Source organism: Anas platyrhynchos, chromosome 19, assembly GCF_047663525.1.
Source record: "Anas platyrhynchos isolate ZD024472 breed Pekin duck chromosome 19, IASCAAS_PekinDuck_T2T, whole genome shotgun sequence".
Taxonomy (NCBI): Eukaryota; Metazoa; Chordata; class Aves; order Anseriformes; family Anatidae; genus Anas; species Anas platyrhynchos.
The window spans coordinates 2,690,992-2,709,577 of record NC_092605.1 but is presented as its reverse complement, the minus strand read 5'-3'; the positions used below and the strand labels follow the sequence as shown (position 1 = coordinate 2,709,577).

At 44.8% G+C, this 18,586-nt stretch overlaps 1 protein-coding gene across 1 annotated transcript in view; it reads right to left on the bottom strand.

Moving 5' to 3' along the window:
* Positions 1-18,586, bottom strand: part of ABCA5 (ATP binding cassette subfamily A member 5) — a 31,989-nt gene that overhangs the window by 3,152 nt on the left and 10,251 nt on the right. Inside the window, exons 11-39 of the mRNA XM_038165409.2 lie at positions 18,352-18,520; positions 16,701-16,759; positions 16,062-16,172; positions 15,663-15,838; positions 15,236-15,355; positions 14,341-14,479; positions 14,087-14,177; positions 13,763-13,902; positions 12,169-12,288; positions 10,961-11,162; positions 10,547-10,716; positions 9,586-9,719; positions 8,351-8,488; positions 8,079-8,192; positions 7,549-7,719; positions 6,528-6,641; positions 6,143-6,280; positions 5,677-5,751; positions 5,058-5,149; positions 4,247-4,373; positions 4,001-4,118; positions 3,794-3,885; positions 3,467-3,642; positions 2,901-2,976; positions 2,721-2,815; positions 2,009-2,128; positions 1,677-1,826; positions 693-772; positions 376-431 (exon numbers count right to left, since the gene is read on the bottom strand). Of these exons, the coding sequence (XP_038021337.2) occupies positions 376-431; positions 693-772; positions 1,677-1,826; positions 2,009-2,128; positions 2,721-2,815; positions 2,901-2,976; positions 3,467-3,642; positions 3,794-3,885; positions 4,001-4,118; positions 4,247-4,373; positions 5,058-5,149; positions 5,677-5,751; positions 6,143-6,280; positions 6,528-6,641; positions 7,549-7,719; positions 8,079-8,192; positions 8,351-8,488; positions 9,586-9,719; positions 10,547-10,716; positions 10,961-11,162; positions 12,169-12,288; positions 13,763-13,902; positions 14,087-14,177; positions 14,341-14,479; positions 15,236-15,355; positions 15,663-15,838; positions 16,062-16,172; positions 16,701-16,759; positions 18,352-18,520 (3,563 nt within the window). The remainder of the gene's footprint in view (positions 1-375; positions 432-692; positions 773-1,676; positions 1,827-2,008; positions 2,129-2,720; positions 2,816-2,900; positions 2,977-3,466; positions 3,643-3,793; positions 3,886-4,000; positions 4,119-4,246; positions 4,374-5,057; positions 5,150-5,676; positions 5,752-6,142; positions 6,281-6,527; positions 6,642-7,548; positions 7,720-8,078; positions 8,193-8,350; positions 8,489-9,585; positions 9,720-10,546; positions 10,717-10,960; positions 11,163-12,168; positions 12,289-13,762; positions 13,903-14,086; positions 14,178-14,340; positions 14,480-15,235; positions 15,356-15,662; positions 15,839-16,061; positions 16,173-16,700; positions 16,760-18,351; positions 18,521-18,586) is intronic.

Below are 18,586 nucleotides of genomic sequence, written 5' to 3'. Positions count from 1 at the left end.
AATCACAGTGATAGTTCCACTAATGCCACAGTTATTTTTTTCTTTGTTCTAACCAGCACAGCTGGCCTGACTTATTTTAAAATGTAAGGGGAAAACGGGAATAAGGGGAAGTGAAAGTCCCAATTCATGTTCTGGGGAAGTACAGCCCCACTTTCCTGATACCAGAGAAGTCACCAGTGGAGCAGCCTCAGCCCCTTGGAGCTGGGCACCGAGCTCCAGCTGTGGGTACAGGGATGCCCACAAGGATGCACGGATTAGGGCCAGTAGACATGAAGTTAATCTGCCCCAGACCCCTGTAGAAACCCCATCCTGAAAACTTTAATGCCTGAGCCTGGCATGGATTACTTTCATGGAATAACATTTGCTTCAACATACCTGTTCCAGTGTTGCCTGAGAAAAGCTGTACTCCTCGATGTTAAAGGTGTGTTTTACTGTTAAAAGAATTCAAGAGAAAGCATATTTAAGCATACTTCGCTATCTGAGACAACTGGATTTAAAGGATTTAAGCTGGTACATGTGCTTACTGTTGGCTTCACAAGAAACAGGGATGGCAACAGCAATAGAAAAAAGGAAATTAAATGGATTTTCAACATAAATGCAAATGTGCCTCTGCACGTGGAATGAAGGGAAACACATCAGCTGTGGGAGACAGAAAGATTTCCAAACACGATGGGTGGCAAGTGCTCAGTTACCTTCTTCCAGCTTGGAAAAACAATGTGAAAGCGACTGTACATCTTCTCTAGGGATTTTATACGCCAAGATAGAAGCAAAACTGAAACAATCAAACAAAACAAAATTAGCTTCAGGTAAAAAGCAAAAATACAAATATCCAAGTGAACAAATTTAAATCATTTACTAAAGACTACTTGAGGCATTTTGATGAGTTGTCCACACACAAGAAAAGAGGGATGGCCCAGCTCCAGGAGAGCAGTGGGGTTATAACCCCTTTGAGAGCACCCTGGTTGGGATGCTTCAGCTGAAACTCACCTGGGCCTGCTTGGTGCTTTTTATGCCCTTCAGCTGAGAGTCACACATTTATATTCTACCTATAAAGTGACACACAAAAACTCCTGCCAGGGCTTAAATGATGAAGTTTTGCCTTTCACACCAGCTCTGACAGGGGTCACGCTGCACCCAGTGCTCCGGAAGAGGGACCTGCTTTACCCTGCACAAGGGCTTGTGAAAACCAAACTCTCCTCTAAATCTCCCCCATGGGAAGGATGTGCCTTGTGCAATGCCTGCAGTGCTCTTTCCGACATCCTCAGCAGCAGTCACCAGGAATTCAAAGCTGCTGGGGGAAAGCCAAGCAACCCACCCTCAACCCCAGGTCCCCACAGTTCAACCAAGTGTTTCCAGCTATGGGCAGGGATTCCATGCCTCAGAATTCATCCCATTTCCAGGATGACAGAGAAGGAAGCCATCACGCAACAGTTATGCAGAAATCTGGTTTTGCTTCTGCTATGCCACTTCTGCACACATGATTCAGATGCTTGGCCCTAGTCGGTGGCACGAACACGTCGGGTTTGCTGACGTGCAAAACATTTTTTTTCAAGCTGTATGGGAATTTTTTTGTCAGTGTTAGCATTATGGCATTCCTTACTCATTACTGATGAGCTGCTGAGAAATCAGAGACTTGTATTAAGCTCAATGTTCTCTGCTTATTTGTTAAACATTACCTTTCCTGGCGATTTGCATTGGGGAAGATGTGCAGAATCTGCCTCTGCAGATACTCCAGCTGCTGTACATCAGGTGTTTCCCTTAATTTCATTTCCAAGAAGTATCCTCTGCCAAATTTACTCTTCAGGTGTTGAACAGTGCCTATACACCTACCAATGGCAGAGAGAGAAAAGGTGGTACACGCTTTACACCACACTCAAAAAAGCAGACTAACATCTAACAGCCCCTTTCCACACGCTTAATTTTGCTCCAGGTTGAGACAATCGTTGCCTAATTTTTAGAACAAGGCTCCATGGCCAGCAGCTGCCCCATTTCCCACCGCCAGCAGTACCTGAGCTGCCCAGCCACCAGGATGGCCACACGGTCGCACACAGCATCCGCCTCCTCCATGTAGTGCGTGGTCAGAATAGCTGCTCGCTCCTTGTTTTTAAAGGCTGCTCGAATTGCCCGCCTACAAAACAGGAAAAAAAGGAATTCCCAACCAGGACACTACTGAAGCAACAGCAAAAAACGACACTGGGCATAAAATGTTAGGAAGATACTGGGAGGGGAATCATCAAATAACACTGCTGTTATAGAAAAACAAATTCAGTCTTTGTTTCCTCCTGGTTGCTGAGGTTTTTCAACTGTCCTGGTCAAAGACAGCTGAATGCCACTATTTTGCGGAGAGGTGCACAGGCAGACTGTCCCAACACCAAGTGTCCATGCACTGCATATTACATTTCTCCTCTCCCGTTAGGTGTGCGGTGACTCCCTGCAGCCCTGGGCTTGGTTTGTGGACTAATGGCAGAGCACAGTGTCCCACTGTGGATTTTTTTTTTTTTATTTTTAAGAAAGGTGACTCAAATCTCATACTCCTCGTATTCCTTTACTTTGAAGATTTCTTTCTCCTGACTTCCATGCTTTTCACCCCGGGGCTGTTCCAGGAGAGGACACAGGGGGTGTGCATCTTGCCCCCCAGCTGGTAGCGTCAGCAGCGATGCGGCTGCTCCCCAGGACCAATTCCCAAGCGGAGAGGAGCCCCCTGCCAGCACGGCACTCACCACATGTGCTGCTTGGCTTTGGGGTCCATGCCAGTGGAAGGCTCGTCCAGCAGCGTCACCCGTGGGCTGCCCAGCATGCTCAGGGCAAAGCAGAGCTGAAAGGAGGGCAAAGGAGCAGGGTAATTGCCATGATGCCTCCTGCAAGCAGGCACCACAGCAGCTTTGGAAGCAATTCCATACCTTGCGTTTCAGCCCGACTCCCAGCTTCTTCGTTGTCTTCTGCAGGTGGTCTTTTAAATCCAGGGCACTTGAGATGCTGTGGAAGGAGAAGCAGACATGAAAAGCCCAGGTAACACAGGGTGTGATGGTTCAGCTTTCCTCTCATCACACTGGAAGCAATCAGTCCCATTTAAGAACTCAATTACAAATATTTGTAGAGAAAAAGCAAAGCAGTTAGCAGCATCAGAGCTGGGCGCTTCTGCCTGTCACAGGCCCTGTGTCCCAGTGGAGCCATGTTTTGACAACCCAGACACGGCTCCAAGCTTTGGGCCTCCCCATCCTTGCAGCCCCTCCCAAGGCTGTCACTGGCATTTCACATTTTTTTAGAAATAACAAAATACAAAAAACAATTGAATTTTGTGCAGTTTAATCTTTATCTCCTAAGCTACAAACTAAAACTTGATGAATTTGCTAAAATGATCTGATCATAAACTCAAATAAAAGAAAAAAATACTGTTAGGAAAAGTGAAAAAAAAACAACACCAAAACAGTTAAAACCTCAAATGTTTCTATAATAAACTACTTACCGTTTTACAACTTCCTTAACATCAGCCTGACTCATGCCTTTGATAGCGCCATAAATTTCAAAGTGTTCCTGCAGTGTAATATCTGGCCACAGTGGATTAGTTTGAGGACAGTACCCCACGAATTTAACCGAGTCATCGTCGCTGTTCACTCCAGAAGAATAATCTCCCATCAGAACCTGCAGACGTACAACAGCTTCAGTCGATAAAATTGTCAGTTTTAGAGCTGGTTTTGTTGAAGATTTAGAAAAAGACACTCAGGAAGGGCAGCAGTAATGACAAATGTTAAGCATGGATTCACTTTCTGTTTGGTTTGTAGGAAGGATATACCTGCCCGCTGGTCGGCTCAACTTCTCCAACAAGCATGTTAATTAACGTGCTCTTCCCAGCTCCGTTGGGTCCTAATAATCCCAGTATTTCTCCTAAGGGCAGGACAACACACAAAACACTGCCTGTGAGGTCAGACAAATTAATTCACAAAACCAAGAGTCGTTTCTGTAACCGAGGCAGCTCAACAGCAAACGATCCAACTCGAACCTTTCCTCACGCAGAGAGAGACGTGTTTCGTTGCCACTTTCTTTATTCTCCTCCCTAGACGGAACTCCTTCCTCTCATCATACTCCTTGTGCAGGCTGCTGACCAAAATCGCTGGCATCTAAGAAAGGAGAGAGGAAGGAACAGCGATGCTCTGGCACGCTCTGCACAGAAACCATGTCCCCATGACCCGTGGTGGCTGCAGCCCCCAGCAGCCACTGAATTTGGGGTTTGGGGCTGCAGCGTTACCTCCTCGCTATTGGGGTTGCTCAGCGCTTCCTTCACCCGCAGCCTCTCCGCCTTCACATCTTCATCTTCGTTCTCATCACGCGGGGCATCCGGCAGCTTCCAGGTTTTGACTTTTGTGAAGCATTTTCTAAGGGGAAGAAAACAGCACGAGGCCTGCGCTCAGCATTCCGGTGGAGCAAAGCTTTCTGAGAAATCAATCCAGATTTGCTCTCCGGTTGATACAGAAAGCTTTTGCGCTTGCCAAACCTCGGAGTAATGTGTTTATGCTGCGCATCCGAGAAGCCCCAAAAGAGTTGAAGGAGCTGTCAGTGCGTGCAATTATGCCATTTTAACGCTGAGCTCTTTGTTAGAGCATCCATCTCTGATGCTGCAGTGGGAAGGGAAGTTCATGGCTGCAAAGCAAGCAGCAGCTCTGCTTCGGTGGAAGCAAGTCACTGCTGCCCCTGCAGTGCTGCTCACCCTCCTGCTGGTGGGCACTCACAGCTGCGATCCTGGTTATACATTATCAGAAGAGGCATTGAAATCCCCTTATTAACCTTATTTTTAAGTAGGATTGCCCTCAAAATTCATAATTCTGTATAAAGATAACTCAAAAGGAAGCAAAAGCTGCCCTTTATTTACTGAATTTAAGGAAACTGAAGAGACAAATTTTGTAGACATTTCTGAGGGGATATAAAACGGATATTTTATTCTCTGCAATATCCCCCATAACTGTATGCTACATATTGCAGTTCAACCACCTGCATGATTTTTAAGAACTGCTTCCTTGGACTTACTCCTTTTTAAAAGTCTACTCAATAGAGAAACACACCTGAAAAACGGATCCTCTCGAATTGTCCTCCCTCCGTTCTTCACCTCAAAACATCGCAGCAGGAAGACCCACACGACACACTGCAAATAGGGCTAAAACAAATAGAAGTCATTTGTCAGAGCACTGCTAGCCCTCCAGGGATGGAGATCCTACAGGTAGCCCTATAGGCAGCCCCACCGGTGTGAGGAGTGATGAGAAGCACCAGCTCTTCACCACAGAAATGCTGATGGCTCTGAGAAGATGAAATATATTCTTATGTGCCTGCTTTAGCCACAAAGAGCTGGCAGTAAAGAGAAAGTCTGCTTTGATTTAATGGCAATTGCTTGGCTTCTAGGAGAGAGACAGACTGTCCCCTGCTCTGGAGTTCGTCCTCCATCGGTATGGACTCCCATAATAATCAGAATTAATAACAGCACTGTTAGTAATTCTACTGAAGCAGGAGATATTGAGTTGGTAAGTACAGCAAATTTTACTGATACTGTTCTGCTGCAATAGCCTGCAAAGCAGCAGACCCCACAGATGCTGAGCATTAGATCAATTTTTTACTAATGCAGATGCCCAAAAAAAGGGGTCTGCCAGCTGGAGTTACCAATTCTCTATGGCAAATAATGATGCTTACTGCTATAACTGCCACCAGGAGCCTGTCCCATGGGTCATGGTATTCTCCATTCTTCTGTTTGTCTGTCCACGAGACCTAACAATGCAACAAAAACCCTGTTTAAGTAAATAATTACCTACCAGAGACCATGTATTCTGCATTGTGCTTTACCCTGCGAGCTCTGTGCAGATCCCAATCAATGTGCCAAACCAGCCCAGCCCCACAGGCTGAGGAGCACATGGTTTTTTTTATCCTTTTTTTTTTTTTATCCTTTCAATATTTAATGGTAGACTTGTGTCTTTCCTCATGTTAAACCTGCAACACTCTGCTTGCAGGAAAAAGGTGACTTTTTGCCAGCAGCTGCCCTTCTTCACGCATTAACTGGCTACTGATGGCACTATGCAGGTCCCAGTCACGTCTTTAAAGGTGCCCACCCGATTCCAGCCATTTGTAAGCACTCTGGAGAGCATCTGCTTTGTGTCCTTACCTTTATGAAACAGATCAGACAGCCGATAAGGGAATAGATGGGAATGAAGATGGAGAAGACATAATGCAGGGTGGTGGTCACTGTGTAAAAATCCAGAAAAAAGGCCACTTCGGTGACAACCGTACACAGCAAAGCTGCCTATACAAAACAAAGAAAAAAATTCCATTTTCATTCAATTCTGGCTCTAAAAGTGTACGTTACTTAATTTGAGGCATATTTCTAAAGCTTTTGTCATTTAGTATATGTCAGTAATAAAGAAACATTGGTAAATGTTCAATTTCTTGTGCAGTAAGGACACAGTGAAATGACCAGGCTGGAAAGGCTGGCGTGGCTTTGGAGAGAACCAGGCCTCCCAGTTAACCAAAGCTGAGGAAAAGTTACTCACCACTGAGAATATAAATGACCAAAATTCTTTTGTATTTTGGACTTTTTTAAATGTGAATGAGACGACATAAGTGAACAGCACGACTGACGGGACGTAGCCGATCAGGCAAAAAAGCTGCAGAGACAAGAAAGGTTTCTCAGGAAGCGTGCAGTATGAACCCATTTTTTTTTTTTTTGTATGTTTATCAGCTGATGTTATTTTAGGGTTGTACATGATTCTGGGTACAGCACGTGTCATTAAATACAGAAATAGATGCATAGGTAGGAACGCCCTTGAATGTAGTTCCATGTTTGCTGTATTTCCTCTTGCTTTTATTTAACACAAAAAACACAGGCTTCCATAAATATCAACCTGATGATTTTAAGAAATATTACCAAGCCCTCCATCAACGTTAGCGTTTTTGCAACAATCAGAACAAGGGATGGATGCACCAGTAACAGATCAGCCCTGCAGCACAACGGTCACACCCCAAACCTGATTAGCGCAGAGCTACCAATTCTGGGAAAGAAACTGGGAAAATCCAATTCTTCTCAATTACAGCTAGGATTTCAGAAAAGCCAGCTCCAACTATAAAAGATATGATGGCTTGTAGCCTCCTTCGTTTATGCATATGCTGCAATTCATTGCGGAGCTGGTCTGTGTTCAAAGTCACCGCAACCTTGTCATTAGCAGAGTGCCGATGCAAGCGGCGCAATTATCAAATGGCAGCAACAGCGCAGAGCAAATTGAGCAAAGAATGACGATGCACTTCCTTGGAAGGTTCTGGTAATTTAAAGCTGTTTTATTCTGGTTCTCAGTTAAACCCTAAATACTTCCCCCCTCCCCCCTCAGGGGAAGAAGAGGTTTTGCCTTTGGTACATTCAGGCTGGTGCCTCTGCACCAGGAACCCTGACCAGGCATTTTCTGTATAGATTGTTCTGGAAAACCCTGCTGAACCATCTGATAAAAATAAATGCTTGTGGAAAATAACAGAACCAAGCCCCTGCACCCCTGTGTGTCCTCAGGTCCCCACCACACTCACCACAGCCATGAACTTGCCGACGTAGAAATAGATGCCATAGTGGAAGGCAAAGAGACTGCCTATCATCAGGACGAGGATGGAGAAGAACAGCGGGAGGTCAACGACAGCTTGGCCCACCCAGTAAGCAGATGGATAAAGCCCTGCGATTTTCAGCTGCGTGTATGCTTTGATCTGCAACAGGAAAAGAAAATGCCCACGATGGTCATCTGTATTGGTACATGGGTGGGCTCTCATTTCTTGATATGACTCACCACTTTTACATGGACATTGTATACATGTAGAAGCACATCGCCCACTTGTTGCTGATCCTAGCTGCCAAAGCACGTAACATTTCCACGGAAAGCCAAAGGGCTTTTCTGAAACCTGCTCTACCCAATGCCACCAACACCGGAGTCGCTCCTGCTCTGCTCTGGCTGCCCTGTGCCTCGCAAGGCAAAGGATACTACTTAAAACACCTCCGAAGATCTTTCCAAAAAATCCCAAGATTTTTAAGATCTTGTGTGTCTACAAATCCACACCCAGAAGTTTACCTTATGGTTTTCTGCGTTCTCCATGGCAAAATAGGGTGGCATGCCCGTGACAATGATTCCCAGCAGCACAGCTTCGAAATAGATCTCCAGTTTGAAAACAGTATCTGGAAGATCCTGAAATGTACATCAGATTTCTTCAATAATAGAACGCGTGTGGGGAAAAAAATGCACTTATGATTGGAACGCGACTGGGAGTGCAAAAGCATGAGTTCTTGAGCCCACCTCAGCACCAGCTCTGCTGCCTGCCGCAAACTGTCCCCAGCCCTGCTCACCTGGATGAAGGGGTTGCTCCAGATCTGAATGCTCTCGCTTACGTTCAGAGTGCGCAGCAGTAGGTTGCTGACAATATTCATCAAAACTGGCACGGCATGCACCATGGTACTGTTGAATACGATTGTGAAAACATAGTTCTGGAAAGAGAAGTATTTGTTACATTAATTAGTCTGCCTGAAGGGTAACGCCCTGAAAGGGCTCTCCTGTGGGCTTAATTAAACCTGAACAATGATAAAAAAAAATCTCTGCATGACAGAGGATGCTTTGCAGGAAGCTCTGTGCTGCTCAGAGTGGTTAGAACTCAAAACCTAATTCAATAATACAGTCATGCTCATAGAGAACAAATTATTTGGAGTAAATCCTCAAAATGTTTTATGCAACTGTTACACTCTGACAAATGATGCTCCAGCCAATTACAGCCTGAAAAACAAAATACACAAGGATCTGCACTCATAAGTTCTTGCTAATGCATTTCAAAAACAGACAAAAATTTATGTTAGCTAAGGACTGCACTGTCACACTGCTATTAGTAGTTGCAACAACAACAAAGAAAAAGGGAACAAGAGATAGAGCTGGCATACTGCAAAGCATTTCCTTTGTTGGAAATTAAATACAACCCTGATATTCAAATCATCCTGACACTCCTTCAGTGACCATTGTGAAATGAATAATTCCAGTCCAAGATACTCATTTTTCTTTACACATGAGAGCACCATGGAATTATACTTCTGTCAAATTGTGTAATTCAGCCAGTGCAAGTAAGGAATAAGTTCATATGCCAGGTCTCTTGTGAAGTAAAATATTTCTCTTGGCTTTTTGTGTGTTTGTGGGGAAAGAAGAGGAATGGAAGTTTTATTAACCTACCATAATTATCATTATGAAAGAATGAATTTATTTTGAGCATATTTCCAGTCCTCTACAAGTCCTCTTTGCAGGCCTCTTGCATAAGCAATATTATATGACATTATTTGATTATATAATTCAATACTTTGGACGTTTAAAAATTTGATCTCCTTATTGAAAACAACCCAGAGCCTCAATACACAGAGTGGTCCCCAAATGTTCACGCAAACAGCAGAGATGAAATTTCAACCCTATCACCTCAAGTGAACAATCAGCATCAACCTCATCAGGTTCACCCCGAGCCTGCCTTTCAGGACAGAGCAACAAAACCAGCCCCTGGCCAGCTGCTCTGGGATATGACCGAGCAGGTCTGTCTGTTTCTCTGTCTCACCTGTCTGGATTCAAGGTCGAAAACATTTAAACCTGCACTGTGAGGTGCAGCTGAAACGTAGTCACTGTCATTGAACATCTCCACCAGGACGTTCAGGCTCCCGAGAGAGTGGACAATGTCATCAATATCCGAGTCTGGTAAGAGACAGAAAAAGACATCACCAGCTTGCAGTGTTTTACACAAAATTATTGATGTGTTTTCAAGTCAGCAGTGCTGCAGTCTTCTCCCTGATCTAACCATATGATAGCGACCACCCTTTCATTACACGTGCCCGCTAAAGAGAGTCCTCTGCTGTTCTGAGCACCGCAGATGTTTTTGTCTCTGCTTCCCCCTCCGCAGCCTCCCCAGAGCTCAGGAAACACTCGGTTATTTTATACAATGAAGTCGCACAGGCCAAATGCAACAGTTGGAAGCAGAGGTGCCAAGGAGCATCATCAGGTTACCCAGCGTTTCAGCTGCACAGACAATTAGCTAACAGACAGAAATCAGAGGTGCTTTGATGCAGTATCTGGAGGACTGAAAGCGTATTATGTACAAATTCCCGAGAGCTCAAAAAGATGTTTATTTCTACTGCCCAGATTGCTGCTAGCCACTTTTAAAACATCTCCATTTGAAACAGAAAGGAATTTTACAAAGCGCTTTGTAGCAGGATTTTAATGCCGATGTCTCCAAGTGTCTCTGTGCCCAGCTCCTTCAGGATCATCTTTGTGTAGGGAGCACAGCACCACCACACACAGGAGGAGGGAGATCTCTGAAGTGAACCACACAACACAGAGGATTCTCACTCTCTACCGTGTCTGGCCACTTGCAAATGCTTGATTTGGATTCACTTCAAGGAAAGTTGTTTTGAACCCAGAAGGTTGCACCCACCAACTTTCCCCCCATCCTGCACCTTCCCTTCCCCACCCCAGGGGATGAAGCAGCCAGCAGCCAGCCCTGCAGAGCCCCTTCCCTCCCCTACCTGTGGAGTTCTGCAGCAGCAGCCGACTCCTGTACTTGTGATATTCCTCCCCAGGCTTCAGCAAGTACAAATCCGGGGAGAGTCTGACAGGAGCTATTGAATTTTTGATGTAGTGGTGCGTGAGAAACAACAAGATCTGAACGACAAGGAAAATCAGAAAAAGCAACAACCTGAAAGAAAAAAAAAGGTTTGGTTTTATTAAAATTCAGCAAATGCCGGCCCAGTTTATGTGCACGTCAATTAAAACATCTCCCTCACCCCAAAATGCATCTATTCAACAGCAATGAATAGGCTCCCGCTTGGTTATGTTTAAATGTAACTACAAACAATAATTAAATTGCATCCTGCCTCTTTCCCAGTGTCATTCAAACAGGTTTTGAGATTTTTGTATACAGAAAAAGCCTCAATACTTACATCACTCTGACACATTTATTTTCTCGCCTGAGACTAAGGAAGTGAACTTTTGCTATGGTGGAAACCTGCTTCTTCCACAGGGCTGCGTGGCTCATCGGGGGCGACCTGGTCTCTGAGAGCATCAGGAGGCTCTGCTCCATGTCATCGAGTGACTTTGTGTCTGCCTCCTCCTGCACTTGCTGGGAATTAAACACGCTGTAATCTGGAACAGAAGAGAGTAAAAGGGTATGGATTGGGCTGCTCTGACAGGGCTACATGGTTTGAGATCGTAGGTCTGGAGGAAGATTTTCTGAAGTCAATTCTTGACCACTGCTATTGAGAAACCACCTCATCCCTCCCTGGGCTCTCAATTTAGCCCCAAGGCCCATGATACTAATGTACCCCAAAGCACACAGATCAGACACTGAAGGCAGATGATACAGATTTCTGCCCCGGGGAGAACAAAACTGATAGCCTACAAACACTCAGATGGTGCAGCCTTGCCCCAGCTCCACTACATCAGCCCAGGCACATACCTGCATTACTCAGCATCAGCTGTTAAAGCCCCTTACACCCACTCAAAAACTTTGCAGTGTGGATAGTTTACTACTCTGCATTGCAAAAAGCTCTAAAAAGATAAAGGCAGCTTCAGCCCTTCACAGCTGACATCAGAAGATCTGATCAGCTCTGCAGTAACAGTCGGCGGTCCCAGCTTTTCATCTGGATGAAATTTAAAGGAAGGCGAGAAAGACAAGCTCAGCTTCAGCCTTACATGCAGGCTACCAATATTACTGCTCACCTAGAAGGCTGGAAATGAATTTTATATCATGAATTTCTTCAAAGTAAGCTCCATGAGGTAAATAGAGCACATTATAAAAAGATAGACATAAGAAGTGCAGCTGTGAAGCAAAGAAGTGAGATGTAGGTACACTGTATGAAAATTAAATCGTTGCAGAGACAGCACCAAAAAGCCTTTTCTCTTCATCCTCCCAGAATTTCTCTCCACCCAGCTCAGCTTGTGTGTGTTTTTCCTGATAAATATTTCAAAAACCTGGGATAACGCAAGGCCTGAGGTGCCCTGTGCCACTAGACACAGTGCTCTGCGAGGCGTTTTTAATTCTTACCTCCATAGCAAGCCTCCTAGCAGCGATGCGGCACAGCAACACCTACACTACCTCGTACTAAACCACATACAAGGGAGAACAGGAAAACACCATGGGCCGTCCCACCTGCTTGATCGATTTCTGCCTCAACTTCCAGCTTCAGGTAGACATCCTCCAGAGTCGTCATGGAAACACCGTAAGTAATAACGCCCAAATGGGAGTGGGTGTCGAGGTCAGAAAACAAGCCTGCAGACAGAAGTGAAGCACACTGGTTGCTCTGGGACAGGATAACATCGTCCTCCCGAGAGATCTTCAAGCAAGCCAGAAGTGCTCTGCATCCCTAAGGCCTTCAAGACCATAGCGTGTAAATGTGGCTACTTCATCTTGAAGACACAGGTCATGGCATGACAACCAAGGTGAGGATCGGCTCATTTTAGCACAACACTTTTCATCCTATGTGGTCAGGTACAGAAAACGTGGTGTGTGGTGTAAGAAAACCACATCAGCATTCTCTTGAGTTCAGCACTGCCTCCTGGCTGGCTCCAAGAGCCCCTCTCCTGGGCACAGCACAGCAGGAGAGCTCATCCCACCTAGATCTGTGCTCAGGTACAAAGAGATTTTACCAAAAAAAACCCAAACAACTGATAATTGCACATTCAAAAAAAAAAAAAAAAGTCACCCAGTTCTGTAAAGCCAACTTAATTAGGCAGGGGATCCTGGATGACATGCATAGCTTGGAGATCAAAATTATGTTCACAGAGAGAGCATTTATTAGTGCCTCAGGGCAAAAACCACTACCAGGCTCTTGCCAGTCCTATGAAGCGAAGCACTTGACAAAATGAGGAACTTCAGAGCCAATACCTCACTGAAGGAAAACATAGACTCATAAAATGGGAAGAGTTGCTGGACACCCAACAACGCTCGCCAGGTCTCCCCAGTTGCTCCTGCCTCCATTGCTGAGGCACATCCTAGCCTTGACTTCTCCTTAAAACAGTTTGGGGGAACTGAATCAGTCTTGCATAAAGATGTTTCTTTTTGAAAAGTACGAACAGTGACTGCTAAAGGTAAAGCTAATAAATTATTTACTAGTTAAATGTAACGGGAAAAGGGCATTTATGAAATGTGAGCTGCAATCACATCCATATTGATTTCCCCTTAGCTTTTCCAACAGTGAAAAGGACACACTGTTTCTTCCATTTTCTTCCGGGAAACAAACAAGGAGTGCTGTGTACAATTAAAATCAGATAATTGCTGCCATCTAGTGAAACTAACACATTTGTTCCACACTCTCTCTCTCAACAGTGAATTTCAATGCAGGGCCACAATGCTCTTTGTGGCTCACAACAAGGGGGATTATTGTAGGACTTATTGGCTTCCGGCTGGAGGCCAGCCCTGGTCACTGAAATGTTCTGCAGTAAGAAGATACTTGTGCCAGACAACAGGACTCTTGGACAACAGGGTCTTTTCACGTTTCTGCTACAGGCATCTCACCAGCATCTGCACCACAGCCCCTTGAGGAACGCAATGAAGTCTTCGCCCGCCTGAGAAACTGATGAGAGCTAAAGCAAAGACCTCACTGACTGATCTTGAGCCAAACCATAGCCCCCCCAAAAGCTTGTGTAAATGCACAAATGCAGAAATGACAGTTTGACAAGTACTGCAGGCTACAGCCACGCTTGATGGATTTCCCTTTGATGGCCATCCCACCCTACACCAATACCTGCAAATTTGTCCATGTCCTTGAGCGGCAGGGTGTACACGAGCTGCTGGTCGGTCTCTTGGAGCAGGCTGGCTGTGGGTACGTGCTGTCTGATCAGCGAGGTTGTAGCTTCTGTGTTGCAATAGGCATCGATGTGCATGCTATCAAGAAACACAACAAGAAACTGGTTTTATGAAGGCAGCTTTTGTCCTGATGCCCGGATCAGAAATATTAGCCTGCAAAGCACCAAGCAATCAGAAGATAATAAAAGGGTCCTTCTTAGGGTGGGGGTCTTACTGATTTACAAAGAAAACACAGATAGATGAAGTCACACATAAAGAATACCTCAAGCGGTAGCCAATTCCCCATTTGGTTTTCAGAAAGAGAGAAGATCCAAGGCATTTTAACATCCCTTGAGAAATCACAGCTTTACGATCTGGAAACAAAAATCAAGAAGGCCTTTTGAGCATGAGGACTGCCAACAGTCTCCAGAACCCAGGTAAGCCCTTCACGTAACGGTGCCTCCCTGGCTGCAGAAGCACCACCTGAGGCTCAGTAACACAACTGTCGTTCATGGATAGGGCCACAGCAGGGCTCACCAGCAAGGATATCTGCCTCATCCATGAAGTGAGTGCTGAAAACCGTCACGCGATTCGGTTTTCTGTTTTTCAGGAGGTTCCAGACAATGTGACGTGAACATGGATCCATGCCTGCAGTCGGCTCATCCAGCAGCAAAACCTTTGTGCAAAAGTAGAAGCATTTGTAAAGCCATATCCGTGTGCACGGTGTGGCCTCAGAAATCCTATCTAAATGACAGACACAGGTTTTTGGTTTGAAGCCTGCTAGTTATTTGCTCAAAACACAGGAGACATCCTATCTTCCCTTTGTTTTGAATAAACACGTCTCCTGTTGTGACAAATGGAAAAAATCATTCGGTAAGTTAATGCCATAATCTGTTTTATTCTATTTCAAGTGCAATTACATTTAGCTATGCATTGACTCTGTCTATTGAGGAATGCTTAAATACATGCTTATAAAATCCCAGTGAACTGTCAGATGTATCCTTTTTTAATGCCTATCTAAAAGCAGCCCCAGTTCCTACAGGGCAGAAATAACAGATCTGTAACACAAGAGAGCTCTGTGGCTCTGCTCCCAAGCCAAGGGCTCACGCTGCTTGCAAGGAAAGTCTTGCTCAGATTCACTGTTAGGGGCTAAATATTACCTGCCAGGAACAATATAAAGCTTCTCAGTTCTTTATTTCATAAAGACATCAAATCCACAGCTACTACCATCACCTAAGGAATTAACACCTTCAAGCATGGAGGTTGGACTAAATTGTTTAAAACTAAATTAAGGGGGAAAAAAAAGTAACAGTTGCGCACAGTATCAACTTATGCATCTTAAATGTTAAATGCATTAATTGGTTTTGACAAGAAACATCATCATTTAGGTGTGTTAGTAACACAAAGCTGGGAGCACTTCTGTCACCCTCACCTTTGGGTTCCCAAGGACAGCAACTCCAACCGACAGCCGCCTCTTCTGCCCCCCACTTAACTTCTTAGCTTGATTGTCTTTGATAGGCTGCATATCCAGATCCAACAACACCTTCTGAACCTTCAAACGTAAGAAACAGATTTATTATTAAAAAAAAAAAAAGCTATTTTTTAAACCAGATTGCAATTTTTAGCATTCAAATTAATGTTAAATTTAAACATTTCATATGCATTTTAGTTTCCTAGGAAAAAACTAATAGTTAATCCTTGTGAAAATGTCTGCCTGTACTCTGCCTCTGTCTGCTGTACTGTAAAGTAATATTCCCCTCCACACCTGCCTTCAGTAAGCATCTGGGCCACGTAGGGTTATAGTGCTGTGTAGGTTAAAAATGAACATATAAGACTGGACTTGTGTCCAAGCAACTTACCTCTTGTATCAAGTCATTCTGAGGTATTCCCTTAATTGCGGCAAACAGGGAGAGATTCTCCTCCACGGTTAATATGTCAAAGTGGATATCAGACTGAGGGCACACGCCTGCTATTCGCCGCACTTCAAGCATTTCATCAATTTCAGAGACTCGGTGACCATAGACAGAGACAAACCCTGAAAAAAGCCCAAAACAATCAACTTAATTTTTTTTTTCTTCTTTTTTTTTACAGGCAGCCAGTAAGCAGGCTGGCTTGGATAGTTAAAGAGGGGCACAAAATTCAGGTGGGCTCTTTCAGATATTATCCAGAGAAAAAATTGGTGCATCATGAGATAATCAGAAGGGATGACGGTTTTCAAAACCAGGGTGGCCAAAGCTCCTGGCAGTGGGAAGCCTCACCATCTGTCGGTGGACACAGCCCACAGAGGATGTTCATCAGTGTCGTCTTCCCGGTCCCGCTGTGCCCAAGTAGTGCCGTGATCTGGCCTTCATAAATGTCGAAGGACAAGTCTACCCAACAAGGTGGACAGGAGAGAGAGGAGAGGTTGGTGATGTGCTTGTGGCACCCTGAGTGGGTTTATACCAGAGAGATGAAATCAAAAAATGACATATGGGGTAAGCCTCGCGTTCTGCTAGGAGGAAGGCCCAGCCTCCATGTCATGTTGCGGCCTACCAGTGGGGTGGCCATGGCCATGAGCGGCACGGGGCTTCGTGCCATGGGGCAAGGAGAGGGCTGGGGAGATGGGGCAGGCAGGTTGTGCCTCCTGATGACAGGGGAGGAGGAGAAGTGACTGAGACGGTGTCATCAGGCTTTCTTTAGTGAGGGAAGGGCTCCTCTACTGGGGCACTGGTTTAGAGGAGTTCATTGCCAAAGCGGTGAGAGAAGGTGCACACAAGCACATCTGGCATTCACGCTTCAAGTCCCACCCCGGTAAAAGAAACCCAAAAGCCCAAACTGAAACTCAAAAAGATCACTCAACAATCCAGCCACTGCTCCTCTGCATCTGATAAGCAGCTTAAAAGCTAATATGTTCTTACTTCTGAGAGCCTCCACAGTTTCCCCCTTTTTCCTGAATGTTTTCTGAACACAGCTGATTCTGAAAGAAGACATGTCATTTTATAAGCTATTTTAGGATCTTTATATGTCATTTTGAACGTTCAACACGCAGCAACAGTCACAGCAAGATGACTGTGCTAAAGTGGCACAAAACACATCTACGAGCCATAGAGGCAATGCAAGAGACAGGACATTCTGTCACAGAACTTAATCATCTCCACCCTGGTATCAGAAAACTTTTTCTTGTTGCCTTCTTAGGCATTTCCTATGATGACAGGATGAATTATTTCATGTCTGTGTTTCTTTCACACAGTAGAATAATGCACTAGAGTCTTCCCAAGTTAGAGAAGGGCACGGCTACTCCCCAGTAAATTCACAATCTGACAGAAGATTCAACAGACACAATGTGGAAAAGGACATATTAGTACAACAAGACTCCGAAGACATGATTACTGGCAGTTCTCCATCAAAATTAAGCAAAAGAAAGCAGGTATTTTCTCTCTGAGAGGTAAAAGCCTTCCTTCCAGCCCTACTGCATTTCACAACAAAAAAGCAACACCACCAAAACCAACCACCAGTTTACCTGAAGGCACAATGTAAAGGATGGGTTTTGGAAGCCTGACCACCTTGCAAATGAGGTCAGAGAGGAAATTAGAAGTATGAAGAATGGGATGAGGAACGGGGTATGAAAGACAGCAAAACCTGTATGTTCAAAGACAATGGCAGAATGATGGCAAGCTGGTGGAGACACACCACGGAAAGAGTCCAGGAAAGATGAATAAGGCAAAAAATACCTACAGCATCCTCATGAACATTTCCATTAAAACTTCAACCTATGGCAGACACCCAAAGAGACATGGAGAGCACAGACAGCACAACACTCATTCTGGTCACTAAGCTCAAAAACTCATTTGAGACTAGTGAAGCCATAAAAGAGGAGTGAAAACAGAGTTTCTCAGCTCACATGAGGCTACGCGTTTGGACAGTGATGAAAACAAAAACTAAAGGAAAGATTCTCAAAACAATATCTAAGAAACACTAAAAACACAAGACAGTCCGGGTGCAAGACAACAGGCAAAGCGAAATGAAGAGTGAATTATGAGACCAATCACATATATTTTTCAGTTTTGTTTTACCCTCTTGCCTATGACTGCTAGGTAAAACCACCATGAAGTTCCCCTCTTGTCTATGGAGAACATAACAGCCTTCGCAGAAACCCAGAATTCAGCTCTCTCTCCTCAAATGTGCATTACCAGAAAATAAACTCTCCCAGCAGAGTAGGCGTTTCAGCATCTGCAATCACTTACGCCTCTCGCGGCCTCAGTGAGGCTGAAGGAATGGAAAACCGGCCGTTTTTGAGAGGACTCCAGCTGAAGGAATACAATACACAAACAAACCCTTTCTTTAAGCCCAGTGATTTACCCTTGGAGAGCATCCATGTAGCTGATGGTGGGGCTTCACTGAATATGGAAACACGCTGTGCTGCGTGTGCGGAGAACTCTCCGCAATGCATACCATGTGCTATTTGAATCAGCAGATTAGAGGAACAGAAGTAGTTTCCAAATTACAAATGAAACATCGGAGACTCAGGTGATCTGCTAAACTGCACATGGGGCCAGGCAGGAATCATACCTGATGGCTTCCTTTCCCTGAAATTCGGAAGGCACAGGTTCAACCATCTCACTGCAATTTAAATTGCCATTGATGCTGCTCTCGTACAGTTCCTTGTAATTTTTTCTGTGCTTTGACCAGAACGAGGGCTTCATAAAGAAAAATGATGATCGGCGTAGTCCAAACTCCCCTAGGTAATACAGGAAAAAAGAAAACTTCTTAACTGTAAATATGCTGCAGCTTTTGGGATTTGGCT